The sequence below is a fragment of the Rattus norvegicus genome, chromosome 3 (assembly GCF_021556685.1).
Source record: "Rattus norvegicus strain SHRSP/BbbUtx chromosome 3, alternate assembly SHRSP_T2T, whole genome shotgun sequence".
Classification (NCBI taxonomy): domain Eukaryota; kingdom Metazoa; phylum Chordata; class Mammalia; order Rodentia; family Muridae; genus Rattus; species Rattus norvegicus.
The window spans coordinates 106,760,026-106,779,025 of NC_141536.1; the positions used below are offsets into that span (position 1 = coordinate 106,760,026).

At 50.3% G+C, this 19,000-nt stretch overlaps 1 protein-coding gene across 6 annotated transcripts; it reads right to left on the minus strand.

Moving 5' to 3' along the window:
- Nucleotides 1-1,093: 1,093 nt before the first annotated feature.
- Pla2g4f (phospholipase A2, group IVF) lies at nucleotides 1,094-16,751 on the minus strand. Of its 6 annotated transcripts, none has more exon segments than NM_001431793.1 (20): nucleotides 1,094-3,553; nucleotides 3,832-4,018; nucleotides 5,063-5,229; nucleotides 5,536-5,751; nucleotides 5,885-5,992; nucleotides 6,070-6,207; nucleotides 6,410-6,524; nucleotides 7,381-7,603; nucleotides 7,839-7,975; nucleotides 10,004-10,139; nucleotides 10,345-10,382; nucleotides 10,566-10,679; nucleotides 10,797-10,969; nucleotides 13,523-13,589; nucleotides 14,006-14,048; nucleotides 14,286-14,326; nucleotides 14,604-14,741; nucleotides 14,818-14,954; nucleotides 15,729-15,798; nucleotides 16,547-16,744. In NM_001431793.1, coding segments are annotated over 20 exon segments (2,580 nt in total). In that variant the 5' UTR covers nucleotides 16,658-16,744; the 3' UTR covers nucleotides 1,094-3,332.
- Nucleotides 16,752-19,000: the final 2,249 nt, after the last annotated feature.

The window sequence follows — 19,000 nt, forward strand, 5'->3', positions numbered from 1 at the left end:
GGCGGGGCAGGTGACAGGAACTAGGATGTGAGACAGGTGTGACACTCAGAGCAGTAATTACCATGTCAAGAACACACAGGGGCGAGTCTGTGTGCTTGCCTTATGAGGAAGTAGTTATTCATGTTGTTGACAGGTGGCAGGAGAGCTTCCTTTCAGGACGTGCTCAGAACAAAGCAGAAAAGACCACTGGTGCCTCCTGCATTCTGGGGCGACTGGAAAGGACAGGCTCCAGTCAGGGCAAAGGGTAAGATTCCACCCAGCCATGCCCGACACTCATTTGACAAATGTTATCTACCATGTGCTCTACCAGGAGTCAGGGCAGTGAAGACAGGTCTGGTTTCCACCTCTGGAGCCTCTGCTTGAGGCATGGTCACTTTCCAGCCCCTGCTGGTGTTTTGGAATCCAGAGTGCTACGCTGCAAGCCATGGAGGGCTGGAGAGATGTTTAATCCCGATCATACACAGCCTCTGGGATTTCACAGAAAAGAACCATGGAAAAGTTTGAGCAAACATTCCTCAGCCATTACTTTGGTTTGGAAGTGGTACAGCAGGTGTGTGAGCCTTAAGCTTATGAAATAGGAGTGTGTCTCAGGAGCATCCGTGTGTCTGGGCCAGCCTCCCTCCAATATTTTGCTATGAACAAAAGCCAAAGCAATCCGGAAGTGCTCAGGTAGAGTCTAGACTATCACTCCACTCCATCCCTGAAAATGTCTCAATTTGAGTGACAAAAAAAGAATACAACATTAATTGGGGGCTAATTAGGGTTGCGATCCAGGAAAACAGATTCAAGCAATCCTTAAAACTGGATTCTGGGCTGGTGTGTGGCACAGTGGATGAAGGTGCGTGCCACTAAGCCTGGAGACCGGAGCTTTACCCAGAACCCACATGGTGAACTAAGAGAACTGAGTCCTCCAAGTCATCCTGTGATTTCCACATGTGTTCAGCACAGTGAACCAAAGAGCTGCATTTCACAGCACAGAACTGTCTTTTAAATCACTCAAAAAAGATGATTTGTAACTGGGTATGCAATCCTAGCACTAAGGAGGCAGAGGCAGGAGATAGTGACTGTAAATAAGGTTATTTGTCAGGCCAGATGTGGTAGCACACGCTTTTAATCCCAACACTCAGGAGGCAGGGGCAGGCGCATCTCTGTGAGTTTGAGGCCAGCCTGGTCTACAAAGTGAGATCCAGGACAGCCAGGGCTACACAGAGAACCCCTGTCTCAAACAACAACAACACCTCAGGGAAAAATGCCATATTTGAAACCAAACAAATGATGATGTTGATGGGAAAGAATGAGGTGGGGTTTTGTCTGTTTTTAAAGATTTACTTATTTTATGTATATGAGTACATTAGTTTATATGAGTCCACTGTCACTCTCTTCAGACACACCAGAAGGGGGCATCGGATCCCATTACAGATGGTCGTGAGCCACAGTGTGGTTGCTGGGAATTGAACTCAGGACCTCTGGAAGAGCAGTCAGTGTTCTTAACCACTGAGCCATCTCTCCAGCCCTGAAAGAACAAGTTTTTATGAACCCGGAGACCCTGAGATGCTCCCAGGAAACCCCCTGAAGTGTTTAAGGAACCAAGGAAAAGAAAGTAGAATAAAGGCTCAGGGAGGCAGAAAAAACAGATCAGTCAGGTCACTTGGTGCCGGATGAAACCCAGGCAAAAATTGTCCCCAGCCTTACTGAGAGTCCCAGGAGCACAAAGTTGGGATGCTGGGAAAAGGAACATGGCCTGAAGCAGACCTGGCAGTGAATCCAGTGTGCAGACCCCATTTTGAGAAAAAGGATAGAGAGCCACAGAAGCCCCTAAGCCCTGAGGACAGAATAAAGACTCTAGCCTTACATTCTATGAGTGGTAAGTCCTAACGATTATGAGAGTCCAATAAACATTGTCATCAGCTATAGCACGCAAGCAGCGGTGACAATGGCCACAGCAGAACCTTCCAAATAAACCTACCATTACTCAAGCCAAGGGCTGCCTGGGTGGTGTCCAGAGACAGCCAGCAGTAAGAGAGGGGAAGAGCCAAGCTGGTTTACTGCATGTCAGTCCGAAGCACTGTTCCTCCAGCCCTACTTTACTGTCACATCGTCAGGAGGCTTGAGCCACAGCACACATGGGATAAAGGACACAGATGGGACTTTGACTATTATAGACAGGCCATAGAACTAGGGCCTTCTCTTTAAAGTTAAGGCAGGTGACACTCCCAGAAAGGGGCATCCCGACTGAAAGAGGAATTGTGAGTTGTAAATGTGGTCTTGGAGCACTCACTTGGTGCTTGTGTATGTGAGCAAGGGGTCCACTGAGTACAGAAGCTCAGCTATTATACAGCATCAGGTGGCTTGGACCGAGCACAGCTGGTTGAGGAAGATGAGGCCAAGGAGACAAATCAGAGGGAGACAACCTGACCAGGAGGGATCTTCTCTCTACAGTTTTGAAATCTACTTATTCTGGAGAAGCTCTCAATTGGAATGTCCCAAGTGGATCAGGAGAAATGTGAAAGAGAGGGACACATGTAGCTCATCAGAGGCAGGAATTCAGGCTAGGTCCACACCCCACCCCCATTTGCCCATCCCAATGTGAAGGAACAGGTACTAACTGGCCCACCATAGATGGGAATATATACCCACATATATAATGTGTGCAATTTCCCATTCACTCTGCCCCAGCCAAACAACCCACATGTCTCCTCAGCATGGAAAGACAGTATTTGCGCAGTGTGGCAGCTGTGCATTGGAGCAGAAAATGTGGTTTGGGTAAAGCAATGTGCACACCCATCAGGATGGGTCATCTTGGTACACATTTCATGGGCTTAGTAGGGAAGCCTGGTGACCTCTGAGGAGGGGTGGAGAGGTTAGGATGCAGAGAAGAACCAGTAGGGTGTGGGCTTGGGGACACAGGCTGGCAACACACATAGATCCTGTTTACTGACATCACTGAGTCCAGGGGATCAGGTCAGAGCTGGGCACTCTGTGGAAGTGCGAGCCATTGCCGTTCTGTATCAGTAGGAGGACAGCTGGTTCCTCAGCCCACAGCTCTCTGTGGTGAAGCTCTGAGTACCTGGGTTGTTTCCAGAGGTCCTTCTGTGGTGAGGAGTGGGTTCTCTGATGAAGCTGCTGTCTGGTTTTCTCTATACCCCAATAAAATATGAACTCTGTTCTGTCCTGCACAGAATCCCCAAGCACTCAGAGAGATGAACTGTCCCATCCCCTCTGGGAAGGAGAAGTGGGAAACAGAAACTCCTTAAAGTCTTCACTCTCCCTCAGTGTGGTCTGGCTTAAGGTCCTCCATCTCATCTAATCACACTCCTCTGACTTTCATCTGGTCAGGCACCAGCCCTTCCCCCAGCCTGCCGCCGGTCCAGAGCCAGCTGGAGGGCACGCCTGATAGTCTCAATGTTGTTCAAGACATTGTATCGACTCAGGGTCACCAGTCGATCAAACTCTATGGGCTCATAGGTGAAGTCCATCATTCCATAGGCAGTATCTGGCCCGTTGATGATAAAGTCCCCGAAGGCCTTCTCCTCAGCTGTTTGTCGTTCCACTCCTGGGGGTGGGAAAAGCAAGACTAGGCTGGGGTACTCGGTGAAACTGACTGGAAGCTGATAGTCCTGAACACTTCCCAGGGCTTGCTTGATCTGGCTTGCTCCCTGAGAGAGGCCATCTAACTCTCAGGTCTATTAGAAAGAGATGGCTCATTGTGGACACAAAGGTCCAGGCAGCAGAGGGCAGCAGTGAATAGTCCAGGCCCTCCAGAAGCAATGCTCTCAGACTAGCATCTCACCCACCCCTGGAGGCTAGAGCAGGCTTGTGACTTCCCCTTACCTGGAGCCAGGTGTTTGCGAAAGGTCCTGTTGACAAGGGGAAAATGCAGCACAATGGGCGAGCAGGGGTCCTCCGCCTCAGTAAACAGATAGCATTCACGGGGGTCCTTAGAGTCCTTGGGGTCTATCTCAATCCTTGGGAAGGGGATCCCTCGGTCCTGGCAGTACTTCTCTGTCACCTGCAGGACCTGGACAGAGAGGTAAGCTTCTGGCCCCCAACTGGACCCCTATACACTCAGGCTAGCTCTGTATATCTGAGTGACTTTCTGAGACAGCTTTCTATTTGCCAGATAAAGGTGGTATGGTGGTGTGAATAAAAATGGCCTCCATAGGCCTATAGGGAGTGGCACTATTAGGAGGTGTGGCCTTGTTGGAGTAGCTGTGGCCTTGTTGGAGGAAGTGTGTCTCCTTTTCTTCCTGCTTGCTGCCTGCAGATCCAGATATAGAACTCTCAGCTACCTCTCTGGCACTACGTCAGCCTGCAGGCCACGATGCTTCCTGCCGTGAGGACAATGTACTAAATCTCTCAAACCGTAAGCCAGCCCCAGTTAGATGTCACGGTGCCTCTTCACAGCAATGGAGACCCCGACTAAGACAGTTGGGAATAAGTGTCTAGTGAGAGCGCAGTGAATTAGCAATAGGCTGGCCATCAAGCTTAGTCTTTTTTTTTTTTTTTGGAGCTGGGGACCGAACCCAGGGCCTTGTGCTTGCTAGGCAAGCGCTCTACCACTGAGCTAAATCCCCAACCCCAAGCTTAGTCTTTTATTCCTGCCTTAATATGGCCATCCCTTCTCCAATCCCTTCTCTGTTCCCTGATAAGGGGCTTGGTTTCAAGGGCAGTGTTGGAGGGAGTTTTAATCTGTTCTCCAATCCTAGACAGTCATTGGATATAGGGAATGAAGAGGAAGTCAGAGAGACAACCAGACCCGTGTTTGATTGATGGTGTCTACCCACTGCCTTCAAGGCATTCCTTGCAGATGTCTCCCTAAGAGGATGTTCATGGATGTGTTACCATAGTAACAAAGGAATTGGGCAGGTTCTAGGACAGAGTGTGGGAGACATCTGAGACCCTCCTTACATACCCTTTTTAATCCCAGAATTCTCCAGCTGTGACATCTGGACGGTTAACAATGTTTAAAAAGCAACCAACCACCAGACCCAGCCAGGCCTCTCAACAGAGATTTCTTCTCCTCCCCTCTACTTCTTTAGGAGAACTCTGCCTCCCTCCTCACCTCAAAAGGGGCTTCCAGGGAATAGTCAAAGGACACAATGAGGTCCACAGCCCGCTGCGGCTGCAGGATCAGTGGGAATGGTGAGTTGATGGCAAAGCCTCCATCCACTAAGGACAGGAAGTCCTTCATGGGTGTGAGCTGGTTGGGACAGGCATCGAGGTGTTTGTCTGTAAAGTACAAGGGGATTAGTACAATTGTTCTTGCTAGTGACCCTCTTCTCTTTGCATTGACAGCCATAGCCTCGAGAGAATTTCCCTGCCTCCCAACAGACCATGACTTTACCTCCTCCAATAACCAAATAAAAGACAATGCTGGCCCCAGTGAGCCACATGTGTATATAGGAAGGATCCACTTCTAACTCCTCCCTTCCCAGGATGGCTGGTTCAGAGGTTAAGAGCACTGACTGCTCTTTCAGAGGACCAGGGTTCAAATCCCAGCAACCACATGTAAACTCACAACCATCTGTAACTCACAATTATCTGAATGCCATGCATCTTCAGAGACCACAAAGTCCTTTCTAGCTGTGTAGTCCTTGTACAGGCAGAGACCTCGGGTAAAGTTAAAGGTCTGGGCACAAGTAAAGCGGGAGGTGAATATGTCCAGCACAGCCTTAGAGAAGAAACTCTTTGAGGTAAAGAGCCTGGTGGGCAGCCGAGTGGGGTCCTGCTTCCGTAACTTTGGCCAGTCATCTAGATGGGAGGCAATGAAATACAGTGAGAAGAGGAGCCATCCTTTGTCTATCTCTCTCATTCTCCTCCCTCTGACAAGGCCCTGGGCAGTTGCTGGCAAGTGGCAGTGGCTAAACAAGGCCTCTGCTCTCACCTGTGACACTGACAGTGCCTCTGTGCCAGTCCAGGAAGCCCAGTCTTGGGCCTCTCATCTTCAGGAAGATCTCATACAGGCTGGCTGCAAAAGCACTTCCCCACATACCTGCAGAGACAGGCAGGGTCCCAGGTCAGAGCCTGATCCAGCCCTGCCTCTCTCCAAGCTTCCAAGTCTAGACTCACCCTGCAGGTAACAGATGCGGGGCTCTGGCCAGTGCTGCAGTAGCCGACCCATGAAGAACTCAGAGCCAAAGAGTTCCGTGGGGACATAAGCCCCGTACTTGGGGAAACCGACCTCATAAGGGGTGAACTCGCACCACTCTGGAGAGAACAAAGTGACTGAGCAGAAAATCTTGCCTTCCCCAAACCAGCAATTCCACCATTCACCAAAGTTCCTTGTAAGCACCTCCACCACTCACCAAGGTCCCTGCTGTGAGCACCTCCTGATTGTGGATTGTGCCGACTCCTCCACCCTCCTACCACCACCCTCCTGTCTCCTTCCTTTGTCTCCACAACCAGGCACCTGCAAAGTCTTCCCCACTGATGTTGTTGTGGACATTGATGCTGGCATAGATGGGGTAAGGGTTCTGACCCTGGCTGACCATTTCTTGTTGGTCTGACAGCTTAGCAGGGTTTTCCTGGGCAGGGAAGAAAGTAGACAGCTTGGCTTTGGAGGAATCTCCAGTCTCTATCCCCAGGGCTTGATGTCAGCACCCTGAGGGGTGTGGTGCACCCACAAGAGGGATTTCCTGTTGTCAAGGACAGACCATAGCTTTAGGCTGCAGCAGAGCTAAGACTCCAGTGCCTCCGACTGCCTTCCTCATCCTTTCTCATTCCAGAGAGCAGATTGGAATAGAGGGAGCTAGATCGACAGTTTTAGGGAATCATTGAAAATTCAGTCTAACTTCATTTTTGTTTTCTTTCTTTCTTTTCTTCCTTCCTTCCTTTCTTTCTTGATTTATTTCATGTATGTGAGTATTCTGTCACTGTCTTCAGACACACCAGAAGAGGGCATCAGATTCCATTACAGATGGTTGTGAGGCACCATGTGGTTGCTGGGATTTGAACTCAGGACCTCTGGAAGAGCAGTCAGTGCTCTTAACCACTGAGCCATCTCTCCAGCCCCGAAAAGACAGTCTAATTTCTTTATAAAGAAAACCACTAGGAGATGCCAGTTCTTGTCTTAGCAATGCAGTATCCCAGGTGTCACACACTTCCAAACAAGAGCTATACACTGTGTGGCTCAGCTGCTCTGAACCTTCTGCTTCTGACAGGCTGGACCTGCAGTTGTTGGAGCAACCCGCCTGGTGGCATGAGTAGGGCTTTGTTTGCCAATGAGTGGGTGTGGCACTGTGCCTCAGAGGCAGGCAGGAACCACTTTGAAAGCATGCTTTTACTGGGCTCTCCCCCAGGAGTAAAATAGGAGTAAGGCAGAAGAGAAGTGTGGGGAGGGAGCTGGGATGGGAAGAATGTAGTCACTTCCTGTTCTCTTACCTCCTGGTTGAGGAAATACTCAATGATGAGGCCCCACAAGTCAGTGAAGGACATGCTGTGGCCTCTGCTCTCCCAGGTCTTCTTTTCCCGGGTGTAGTATTCGAACCGCTCTGGGGACAGCATCCCTACTTTACTGCTGCAGACTCGAGCCGAGGCATGTCGAATGGGGCCCTGCAAAGTCTTCTGCGACCAGGATGGATCCTTGTAGAGTGTAGAGATGCACCTGCAGACAGAACGGGGGGGGGGGGGGGTGCCTGGGAGTTAAAGGACAGATCTCCCCATCCTGCCATCCTGCTCCCTCCCTCAGGGACTCCCTCCCTCTGGGACTCAGCCTCCTCTCTCACCCTGATCCCATGAAGGCAGGCTCCCAGCCCCATATCAGACTCCACCCGATCACCTGGACATCCTTACCCAGACATAGATCACTTTTGCTCCGTGCTCTACCCCGCCTCACTTACCAGGAAGATCCAGAAACCCCACTCAGGTAGGTCACAGCATCCAGAAGACCAAGCTCCTGCAGCCCGGCCAGGCTGCCGTACAGGGAAGTCATGGCTCTGGTTCCACCCCCAGAGCCTAGCACGGCTATCACAGGTACCTGGACACAGCAATAGTTTGATAGCAACGGCACAGGGCTGGATGAATTTCTGCTTATCCACTGCAGGTGCTGGCGTATCCACTGCCATGTATTAGCTCACTGAATACTCCCAGAAACCCAGGGAGAGCCCCTCCCCACGCTATAAACAACAAAACTGATGTGTGAGGTCCTGAAACACTCTGAAGGTAGGGGGACTATTTTGTCACTGGGTTGTGTACTAATCTCTCCACTTGAGGCCTTCCTTGGTTACAGAAGATGGCTGGTTCAGGCTCCATATCCCCCATTACTAGGAGTCTTTGCTAGGGTCACGCTCCTCGATTCCATGGCATTTCCATTGTATTAGGTTCCACCTTGACCGCAAAATGCTCCTTCCCCCATTCCAGTCATTTCTCCCAGTATCTTTCCCTCCTGATAACTTTTTTTTTTTTTTTGGTTCTTTTTTTCGGAGCTGGGGACCGAACCCAGGGCCTTGCGCTTCCTAGGCAAGCGCTCTACCACTGAGCTAAATTCCCAACCCCCCTCCTGATAACTTAATCCCTCCTGTTCCCAGCCCCACCTGCTCCCATTCCCTCATCCCCCATGGAATCTGTTCTATTTCCCCTTCCCAGGGAGATCCTTCTGTCCCCCTTAGGCCCTCCTTGTTACTTGGCTTCTCCGGGTCTTGGAGGGGTCACTGACTGAGATTCATGGGGGCTTGCAAAGACCTGGAAGCCTGCTAGGGGTCTGACCTGGTCCTCTGCGTATGCTATGGCTGCATAGTTTGATGTTCTTGTGGGAATCCTAACAGTGGGAGCAGCTGTCCCTGCCTCTTTTGCCTACTGTGGGACCCTTTTCTTCCTGCTGGGTTGCCTCATCCAGCCTTGATGTGGTGGTCTGTGCATGGTCTTATTGTAGCTGGTTATGTAGTGTTTGGTTGATGTCCCTGGGAGGCCTGTTCTTTTCTGAAGGGAGGCAGAGTTGGGTGGATCTGGGAGGTAGGTGGAAAAGACTTGGGGAGGGGAAGGAAGGGAAACTATAGTTGGGATATAATATATGAGGAAGGATTTTAACAAAAAGAAAAATTCATTTGTTGAGGCCCTACCCCTCAAAGACGACTGTTTGTAGATAGAGCCTATAGGAAGTAATATGGCTAGAATCAGGTCCTAGGAGAGGGCCTCGACCTGACAGGACTGCTGTCCTAAGAAGAAGAGGAAGAGGGCTGGACATGGTAGGACATCCCTGAATACCAGCACTTGGGAGACTGAGGCAAAGGATCATAAGTTCAAGGTTAGTCTGAACAACATATGAGGTCAGGCCTTTGCTACACAGTAGTAATACTTATCATTAAAACAACAACATTTGGGAGGTGGGTGCAGTGGCACTTGCCTTTAATCACTACACTTGGGAGGCAGAGGCAATTGATTCTCTGTGAGTTCAAGGCCTACCTGGTCTACAAAGCAAGTTTGAGGCCAATTGGGACTAAATAGTGAGTCTGTCTCAAAAGGGAGGTTGGGGGAGAAAGAGCTTCTGCTCCTGGATGTGCACATGCACGCACGGTTATGCACACACATCCACACATACTACCCACACACAGACAGACATACACTCACATACACAGACACACACATGTATACATGTGAGCACACACACACACACACACACACACACACACACAGAGGGGGTGGAGGTGAGGTGGCAGGGGTGGGATGGCCATGGGACACCACAGCAAGAAAGCAGATGTCTACCAGTCAGGAAGGAGGAGGCTCCATGAGAAGATGAATTTCTGTTGTTTAAACCACTCGACTGTAGTATTCTGTTGTGACGGCCCAATCTGCTAAAGATATCCACCCATGGCCAGGATTGTGTAAGTCCTCATTCTGATTCCTGATGCTGGTGGTGGCCACTGGCTCGGGTGAACCAACCCATTTGCTCTCTTGATCTTCTACTGCCTATCCCTCCTCTGAGCTTCCTGTCATTTCTTATCCATACAAGAGCTCTCAAGGGGATAGGCTGGATTTAGTCAAGTCCACCCTCCCGTCTGTCTCTTACCTGGTCACAGTGTGGAGCCTCACTCAGTCGCATCACCTGCTGCAGGGCCTTGGACACCACCTGCTTCCTCTTGTCCAGAAATTCCAGCTCCCCACTACACAGCTCAAAACCAAGGCGCAGGTCTAAGTCCTCAGACCTGCTTCAGAAGGAGTGGAGTGTGGGGAAGAACCTTGAGTCCAGTCTACATTCTGGGGAGCCTCCCAGAAAATACCCCAGGGGACTTCCATGGGTGGGAGGTGGTCCCCAAAGGCCTGACCCAAATGGGCAGGAAAGCAGAACCCACTGGAGCATTTCCCACTTCCAGCCAAGCCCCAAGGCCTTCCACCGCAAGCCCACCTCACCTCATGTCTGCCTTCATCCTCAGCGTCACCTGCTGGCCCTGAAAGAGAGAGACAGCAGCCCCTCATCCCTGAGTAAGTGAAGTCAGACACCCCTCCCCCACCCCAGCACACACATACAACCTGTGGCCCTTAGTGCTCAGGTAACTGGCCAGTGTGGGCCCCAGACCTCTCTTGGTGATCATGGGGCAGGTAGGAGTCCTCAGCACCAGACTAAATCTTACCTCCTCCAGGTTCATAAGTCTTGTTGACTCCTGGTTGAGGGGCAGAGAGGAGAGCAAGATGCTTGCTTCCTCCATCTTGCTAGTCTGGGACTCCAGCTCATCACTTGGGCCACTCTGTGGAGAAGAGAGGCAAGGAGCAGTGTGGGATGAAAGACGTGCCTCCCAGGCACTCTGGAGTCTCCTCCTACGTGGGCTCATCCTACTCTTTCCTCCTCGCCAGAGCTCACTCACATGTGAGACCAGGAGCTTTTCCTGCAGTGCTATGTTCAGCCTGGGGCTCAGCACCGGGTTCATGTGAAAGATAAAGGTCGCTGGGAGACCTGGCTCCACGGTGGTCGGCTGCAGAGGCACTGACTGTGGCTTTTCATAGGCCCCAGGCACTGCCAGCTGGATCTCCCTCGAGCCTGGGGGCAGAGGTCGGGTGAGGGGTAGATGTAAGTGTGGCTCAGGACAGTTATACCCAGATGACAGTAATTCCTCCTCTTCCCCAAACCTCCACCCCCCATCTCCCTGCTCACTGGAGTACTTTGACCACAAAGTGTCCACAGAAAAGGACCATGAGCTCTTGGGTTCTATAATCAATCAGCCCTGATATGGCTGGGAAACACACAAATACTAAGAGGGAAGGGAATGGCTCAGCCCATAGCATAGCTTACTGGGCTAGTGATTTTGGAATTTTTATATTAACTACCTAACATATAACTAATTACATAAACATCCACTCGTTATTGCATTAGTTACCAGTGTTCAATTGTTAATATTCCCAACCTTCTTGACTCTAGTCATGCATCAACATTCCTAGCTTAGGGGAGGCCTGTGGCCTTAGCTCCCAAAAGTAATAGATCTTGGGAAAATGTAGAGGCTCGGACAAGGAGGTAAGAAGGCAGAGTGGCATTCTGGGTACAGGAGATTATATATTGCAGAAGAAGAAGGGTCAGAGGTCAGCTCAAGCTAAGTGAGACCCAGGCTGGGAAAAAGCAGAGAAATAGAGCTGCACACATATTGGCAAGGAACGGTGGGGTCTCTTCCTGCCTTGCTTCTTAGCAGCTTCGGGAGGTAGTAGGTGTCCCGCTCAGGCCAAGGCACACACACACTGCAATGCAGAAAAGTCTGGGTCCCAAATACGCCACAGAAGCAGCAGTGACCCTAAGGGCTGAGGACAGCAGAGGTCCAGATGGGACACTATCCTTGCACAAGATGAATCTAGACATCACATGCCCTGGAGACGGAGAGACACCAGAAAGCTGCCTCGTCACTCCCACCAGGGTTTGTGGCTAGAGATGCAGAGATACCAGATCTGACAGTGAAGAGGATGGCCTCGAGTGTGCTAGACCTGCGCTTGGTCCTGGCCCTCCCTTGGATTGGTTGTGTGACCTAAGGACGTTAGTGACTGCAGCTGCTTTATACGGCCACCAGGAGGAAATATGATCAAATAGATACCGTGTGCTCAGCGAGATGCCAGGCTCTCCATGTCACCAGAACAGCCTTCCTCCCAGAGGTTCCACTCCCACATCTGGGTGTCTCCTCCCAGGCATTCACCTGTGTCAGACTACACTAGTGGCCCCAATCCTGCACTCCTCAACATTCTTTTTCCTTGCCATGTTGCTATTTTGTGTGTGTGTGTGGGGGGGTGTCTCTTCTCAGTTCTTTTTTTCCTTAGAGGAATGAATCGGATCAAGAGACACCTTTAAGTGGTTAATTTATCAACGCAAGCGCTCCACAGAGAAATTGCAGTGGGCTGCCACAAAGCAGGCAGAAGCACCTCGAGTTCTGTGTTGTGGGTTTTAAGGAAGTTCTATGAATGTTTTCATATTGGGTGACATTCAAAATTAGAGTAGACTTAACATCTTTTTAGGATATCCCTCCCTCCCCAGGGTTCTGAGAAGCCAAGAGGGAGACAAAAACAAACAAACAAACAAACAAACAAACCCACAAATCTCGTCATTTGAAGAGACAGACTTTGCACATGTGTGGGCAATTGCCCTGGTGCCTTGATTTTTAAAATAATCAACCTGCGGCCTCAACACGCTGACTGACAGGAGGCATAGCTACCATGATGCAACTGTAGTTTCCTTGGTTAGCTCATGTCTAATTCTTTTGAGGTTGCCTAAGGTCCCATGATGTCATGACTTTTAGTTGAGACATTTTGTTATTTTTATTTAGGTTGTGTTGTGTGACATGCTCTCCTGTGTGTGCATGTGTTGTGACTATGCATGACCGTGCACACGTAAGGAGACCAGAATACGTTGGTGTCTTGCTCTGTCATGCTCCATCGTATTCCCTTGAGATAAGGTCTCTCCTTGACTCTGGAGCCAAGCTGGTAGCCAACAAGCGCCAGCAATCCTCCTGTGTCTGCCCTCCATAGCGCTGGGAGGTCATGCCCAGTTTTTGAAGTGTATACGAGGGTTTTGAACTTAGGTCCTCAAGTTTGTGTAGCAAGTACTTTATCTACTGAGCCATCTCCTCAGGCATGCTTTTGTTCTTTTTAAGACTGAGGTTTTACATTAAGGGTAGAAGGTCTCAATTTTACACAAAACGGGCAGGCTGCACAAATTGGAAATGACAAGCTATCTTTTGGGACTCACTTCTCCCAACCTCTCTGTTATGTCATAACCTCTTTGTTATGTCTTCAACATAACAAAATGACTTCGGTTCCTCCACTAAGGAGGCAGACTGTGCCACCTGCCTTCCAGCTTTGAGTTTAACCACATGACTTGTCTGGGCCAGTAACATGTTAGTGGCTAGGATGTGACTAAAAGTTTAAAAAGCATTTGCTCAATTGAGTTTGTTCTCTTGCATCTCCGCTGAGATCTTAAGAGTATTTCCAGGCTGGTCACAGAGGTGGTCACTATCAGCTGAGTCCCTGCTGCTCTCCCCCTACTTTAAGCAGTGAAAACGTTAAGAGCCACATCTGATGCAGGGAGAAGGCAAGTTCTAAGGCTGAGGCCAAGACTCACCAAACTCTCCAAGTGAGGCCGTCTTGTCTCCAGTGACTGTGCCCTGAATTCTCAGACAGGGATGAGCCTGAGGAAAGCAGATGCCTTAGGAGTCAGAGGGCTCACAGGGTCTGACCAGGAGGGAGGGAGGCAGGAATATCGAGGGCAAGGGCTGTAGCAGCTCTTGGTCCTTATTGGCAGGGGTCTTCTGTGACAACCCCAAGGTAGTGCTATGTTCTTCCCCAGGACTCATAAGAAGTAGGCCTTGGTGGAAAAGGGAATTACGGGGCCCTCAAATGCTCCCTCAGCGTCCTGAGTCCCAGGGGAGTAATATCTCTGTGATGCCCATACAGGGTAGAGGCAGCTTCTTGTTCTTCATTCCCCTGGCACATCTGCCTTCTAAGGAAGGACCGAGCATCTTCTGGAGACTCATGGGCATCATGGATTCAGCCACAATCTCCTGCTCCCAGTCCCACACAGTTCCATACCCATTTCCCTACTCACCACCAGGACACCATTGGTGATGACTTCACATGCAGGCATCTGACTGTAAAAGATGGAGGGTTCACGGGCTATCGTACCCTTTACCGTGGCTATTAAAACAATATGGCCAAAGCAGCCTGAGAAGTGTGATAGGTTTGTAGATGGGAGACTTGTCACCCAACATGCAAGTAGGTATCAAAACCAGGCTGTCCTCTCTGAAGCCAGGCCTCCAAGGCAAGTGAGGGACCTGAGGACTGGCACTTGGGGTAAATGGATAGACACCAGCTCTAACCGGACTCACCTCTTTTCCAGAGTAAATTCTACTTGCAGCTCTTTTGGATCCTACACAAGAGTGACAAAGGCATCAGTTTTCAAGAACCTTCAGAAATCCCATGCTTTGCCCCTGCCTCCCACCTTTGCTCAGCTCTAGGGCCTTGGAAACTAGTCTGGAATGGAGTCTCATAGGCTTAGGGGGCAGTAGCATTTCCACATAGACTTTCATTCATTCAGAAATATGTACCAGGTACTGTTCCAGACTTAGCAGTGACCGAGGCCAAACCAAGATGGCTGCCTGTCAGTGGCCCAAGAGTCAGGGGTCCTCTCCTGGAGATTTACTTACTGTTAGTCCAGGCTGCTTCTGAGTGAAGGTTTTTGTGTAAGGCTGGCCTAGCTGGAGAGTACTCAGGTCAAACAGAACTGAGAAGATCTTGTCACTGTCCAGGACATCCTTGTCATAAAGAGCTAGCTCCAGGACATTCTGGGGACAGAACTGAAGGATCAGCGTTGTGGGTGAACTCATTGGCCTCCACACCCAGCCCCTTACTGGCCCACACCTTCACAGCACTGTGGATCCGGTAGTGAAAGGTCTCATTCCACTCTGGGTCACTGCAGTTAACCACTGTCCTTGTCTGAGTGGGGCTAAAAGAAGCCGTGGGCAGCCATAGTTGAACATAGCAGTCAGCTTTGGACACTGCAGGTAAGAGGGGGAGGGGACTTGACATCAGACTCTTTTTTTTTCTTTTTTTCTTTTTTCGGGGCTGGGGACCGAACCCAGGACCTTGCGCTTCCTAGGTAAGGGCTCTACCACTGAGCCAAATCCCCAACCCCGACATCAGACTCTTAATGTTGAAAAGGTTCCCCGGAGGCTGGGCTCAGAAAGAAAGGAGCAAGGGGAGAAGAGGCTGCTGCCTGTGGCCGGGGAGGAAGTGTTGGTGTTCCAGGCTCTACCTTAGCTAGGTATTCCTCCCACTCAACTGACAGAAATCCCCACAGCAGCCACAGTTCAAAGGATCATGTGGTAGCACAGACCATTGAGTGACTCCTTGCGTGATTCAGGCAATAAAATTCGTGCCATGTGTGGGTACTGCCAAGCTCCTGGAAAGCAGGCATTGGTGTGTGGCAACGGGAGCCTAATACACCCTCACAAAGCCTCCTAGAGTCAGAAGGAGGCTGAAGTCTCCCCGACTCACCCCTCCCTCCAGTGTTCCTGCCTGCATACCCCACATGAAGGTGCCCTCCCTAGATGATTAACACTACCCTACTACCCTACTCCAAGTGAGTACACACACACACATGCACATACACACATACACACACGCACGCACACACATACACACACACATGCACACACACACACACACACACATACACACATGCACGCACACGCGCGCACACACACACACACACACACACATCTCTGAGAACACCATAGAGAAAAGGGAAAGGTGGAGTGAGGCTCACTCACATTTATCCGTGTGCTGGATGTTTCTAGCCCTCAGCACCTTCACTTGAAGGTCGTAGTATGGGTGGGTTTCCTGCTGAAACAACAGAACCCTAGAAACTTAGTTCCAGGACACTAGGAATGGCCTGATCTCCTCTCTAAGTGTTTTCTGTCCTGGGTCTCTACTCTGTCTTACCACAGAGCTTGCCTGGCCCAGGTCACTAATGTTCCTATGCCAGGAGCTCTGGGAAGCTTTTGCAAGGTGCTGGGTACTTCTGGATTGGTGAGAAGCCTGGAATCTAGAGATCAGCTCAACTTTTAGTGTTATTACAAGCAGTAAGCTAGGTAGGTTTTATTATGGTCATCCTGTAGCTGCCCTCTTGACATGCCCTGGGCACTAGGATAATGTATTCAAGAAGGCCAAACATTAAAAGAGAAAGCCAGAACCCATGGCACCCATCAGCTTCCAGTCAGGGGCTGAAAGACCAACCAGAGGCAGGGAATGGGGAAGGTGAGAAGAAAAGTCTCCCAGCTTGTTCTGGTCTGATAAGTTACTAGATTGAAGACTGGGGTCAAAAACAAAATAAAACCCAACAAACCCCTTATCCCTTCTCTCCACAATGGTCACACAGTTAGACTAGCATATTGCTGGCAATGATCACAGATTGTCATCATTTCTCTTCGGAGGCCTTAGTCTCTCTAGTTTGAGCTCTTCCAGGTTGTCTGTGGTATGTTCCACCCAAATCAAACTCCAGTGCAATGGCTGGCTTAGTCCCTGTGAGGCCCCATCCATCTCCCAGGACTCTGCAGTCAACTCTCCCCAAGTGAGATCATTACATTACCCGCCAATGCTTCCACTGCGTTTCCCTCTTTTCTGTCTCCCGTAGCAGTATAGCTCCAAGAAGGGGCAGCCCCTTGCTTGCCAGCCACTTCGGCTGGAGAGTCCAGGGCATGGCCAGCAGCAGCTCAGGTCCCAGTAGAGGACCTGCTTCCCCGAGCCACTTTTCTCCGGCTATCCTCACTGTCGCTCAGGTCTCACTGTCGCTCAGGTCTGACAAGTAGCGCTTGAGTGGGAAGGGTGGAGCCACTGCTGTGCTGAGGGGCTGGTGCTGAGTGGCTACTGGGGCTGGAGGAGGGGTTTGAAGTCCTCCAGGAGGGGTTTGAACTGCTCCAGGAAATGAGTGGAGCCTGCTTTCCCTAGCCAACAGGCAAGGCAGTCCCTTTCTAAGAGATTCTTGGGGTCCTGCTTAACACTCTGGTCTCCAACTCAGGCCTGGCTTAACTGTGAGCTAGTTGTGAAAAACAGACACCACTCCCTCACACCACTCCCATCCCTTGCCCTGGGTAGGGCAAGAGCCTAGATATTCCTGTTTCCAACTAGTCTGCCTTTAGCAGAAGTCAGGAGGTACTATAATTAGGGCTAACCTCATCTAGCTGCCAGAAAGCCCCACACTATTTCTCCTTCAAGTCCCAATTTCTCTACAGCTCTTAAGCAGAAACATGGAAATCTCTGGCTCAGGGTTTTATGGGGACTTGATGACATCTTGTGTCTCTTTTGGCCTCCCTTAGCTATTCCCTTAACACAAAGGACCTGCTACATGGTATGTCTGTACTATGCTCCAAGTCACTCATAGCCTAAAAAGATTCATCTCATGACTCCCTTCCTGGGTTGGTAGAAGTGCCTGATGATTCAGGCATAGAAGCAGGGGCATGGCCAGGTAGTGTAACTAAGGACAGAAGAGAGGCAGGCTTCTCTGTCCTTAAAACTGCCACAGATAAAGGCTTTAAAGTGCTCATGACCATTCTGAGCTCCAACTGCAACTGCTTGTCATCTCCTTTCCCATGGACCACAGTCATCTAGGTAGCTAGCAAAAGAAGTTTCCAGGAGAGTGAACTGTTGGGAGACTCTTTAACCACAACACTTTCATAGCCAAGGGTAGTGGTTCATAGAAGCCCAGGACTTGGCATTCTGAGGCAGGAGGCTCACTTGAACTCAGCAGTATGAAAGCAGTTTGAGGTACAAGATGAGACCCCATCTTCATCAGGTAGTCTCTACTGTCTTCCCCCAAACATACAGCTGGATGCTGACACGACATCCACAAAGGTGAATTAACTCCAAGACTAACAGGCCAAGCTCAGACCAGAAATTCCAGTACCTGAGGTGATGTAACTGTGATGACCTGTTTCACCTCGGATGGATTGTAAAGTTGAGATCTGACTCAGAGATAGCTAAGTCCGGCCCCCTTGCTGATCTTGTGGATAGCGTTAGCATCTGGATCCACAGTCCAAAGCTTGTGGCTTTGGGGAAGAGGGGCACAGTACTAGCTGGTTGAGTGCTTTTGGGCTTAAACCACATTCTCTGCTCGGAAGCCATCTCCCCATGCCTCAACTGAAAATTCTAGATGACTTTCATTGGCAAAAGCTCTTCAGGATGGCCACAGACAGACAGCTAGGGGTGAGGGAATTACTGAGAGACCAAACTGGCATTTTAGAGCTGGGAAAAGTGAGCCATCTTCACTTTTCAAACAGAGTCCTTCACTCCTACCAATTCCATATCTTCACAGGAGCCTTCTGGCCATAAGTGAACTTTAAGAGGCACAAAGCAATGCTGTGTTGTTAGACTCTGGGATTCCTGGAGTGATGTGGGGATAGTCTGTGCTTGTGATGTCAGCCATACAGCCACAGTCAGCCACAGCCACAGCCAGCCACAGCCACAGTCACAGCCACAGTCAGCCACAGCCACAGCCACAGCCAGCCACAGTCACAGCCAGCCACAGCCACAGCCAGCCACAGCCACAGCCACCCACAGTCACAGCCACAGCCAGCCACAGCCACAGTCACAGTCACAGCCAGCCACAGCCACAGCCACAGCCACAGCCACAGCCACAGCCACAGCCACAGCCACAGCCACAGCCACAGCCACAGCCACAGCCACAGCCACAGCCATGGATGTTGTGCTGGCTACACATTGTGAGAGGAGTGTTATTCTTTTTTTAACATTTTGATTCTTTGTGAATTCCACATCATCCACTCCAATCCCATTCATCTCCCTGACTCTTCATATCCACCCTCTGCCCTTGTTACCTGCCCCCAAAAGGAAAACAAGCAAACAAACCAACAAAATACTGCCATCGTGGAAGGAGCAGTGCATCAGTACACCCTTTTGTCCACACATCTTTACTTGGCAATGTTCACTGCAATGAGTTATTGGTCTGGCTGTTACCGCATCAACACTGGATTCTCAGGAGGACTCCTCTTGGATATTCAGTTGTCCCCCTGTGTCATGGAGATGGGGC

Bases quoted from the DNA above. Each gene is read 5' to 3' on its own strand.
- Pla2g4f (XM_087654593.1), bottom strand. From the start codon at position 16,657: ATGCCCTGGACTCTCCAGCCGAAGTGGCTGGCAAGCAAGGGGCTGCCC. The intron at 10,680-10,796 runs GTGAGTGAGCTC...TCTTCTCCACAG, and splicing joins AAAAGCTCCTGGTCTCACAT to AGTGGCCCAAGTGATGAGCT. The intron at 7,976-10,003 runs GTAAGAGACAGA...TGCTGTGTCCAG, and splicing joins AGGCTCCACACTGTGACCAG to GTACCTGTGATAGCCGTGCT.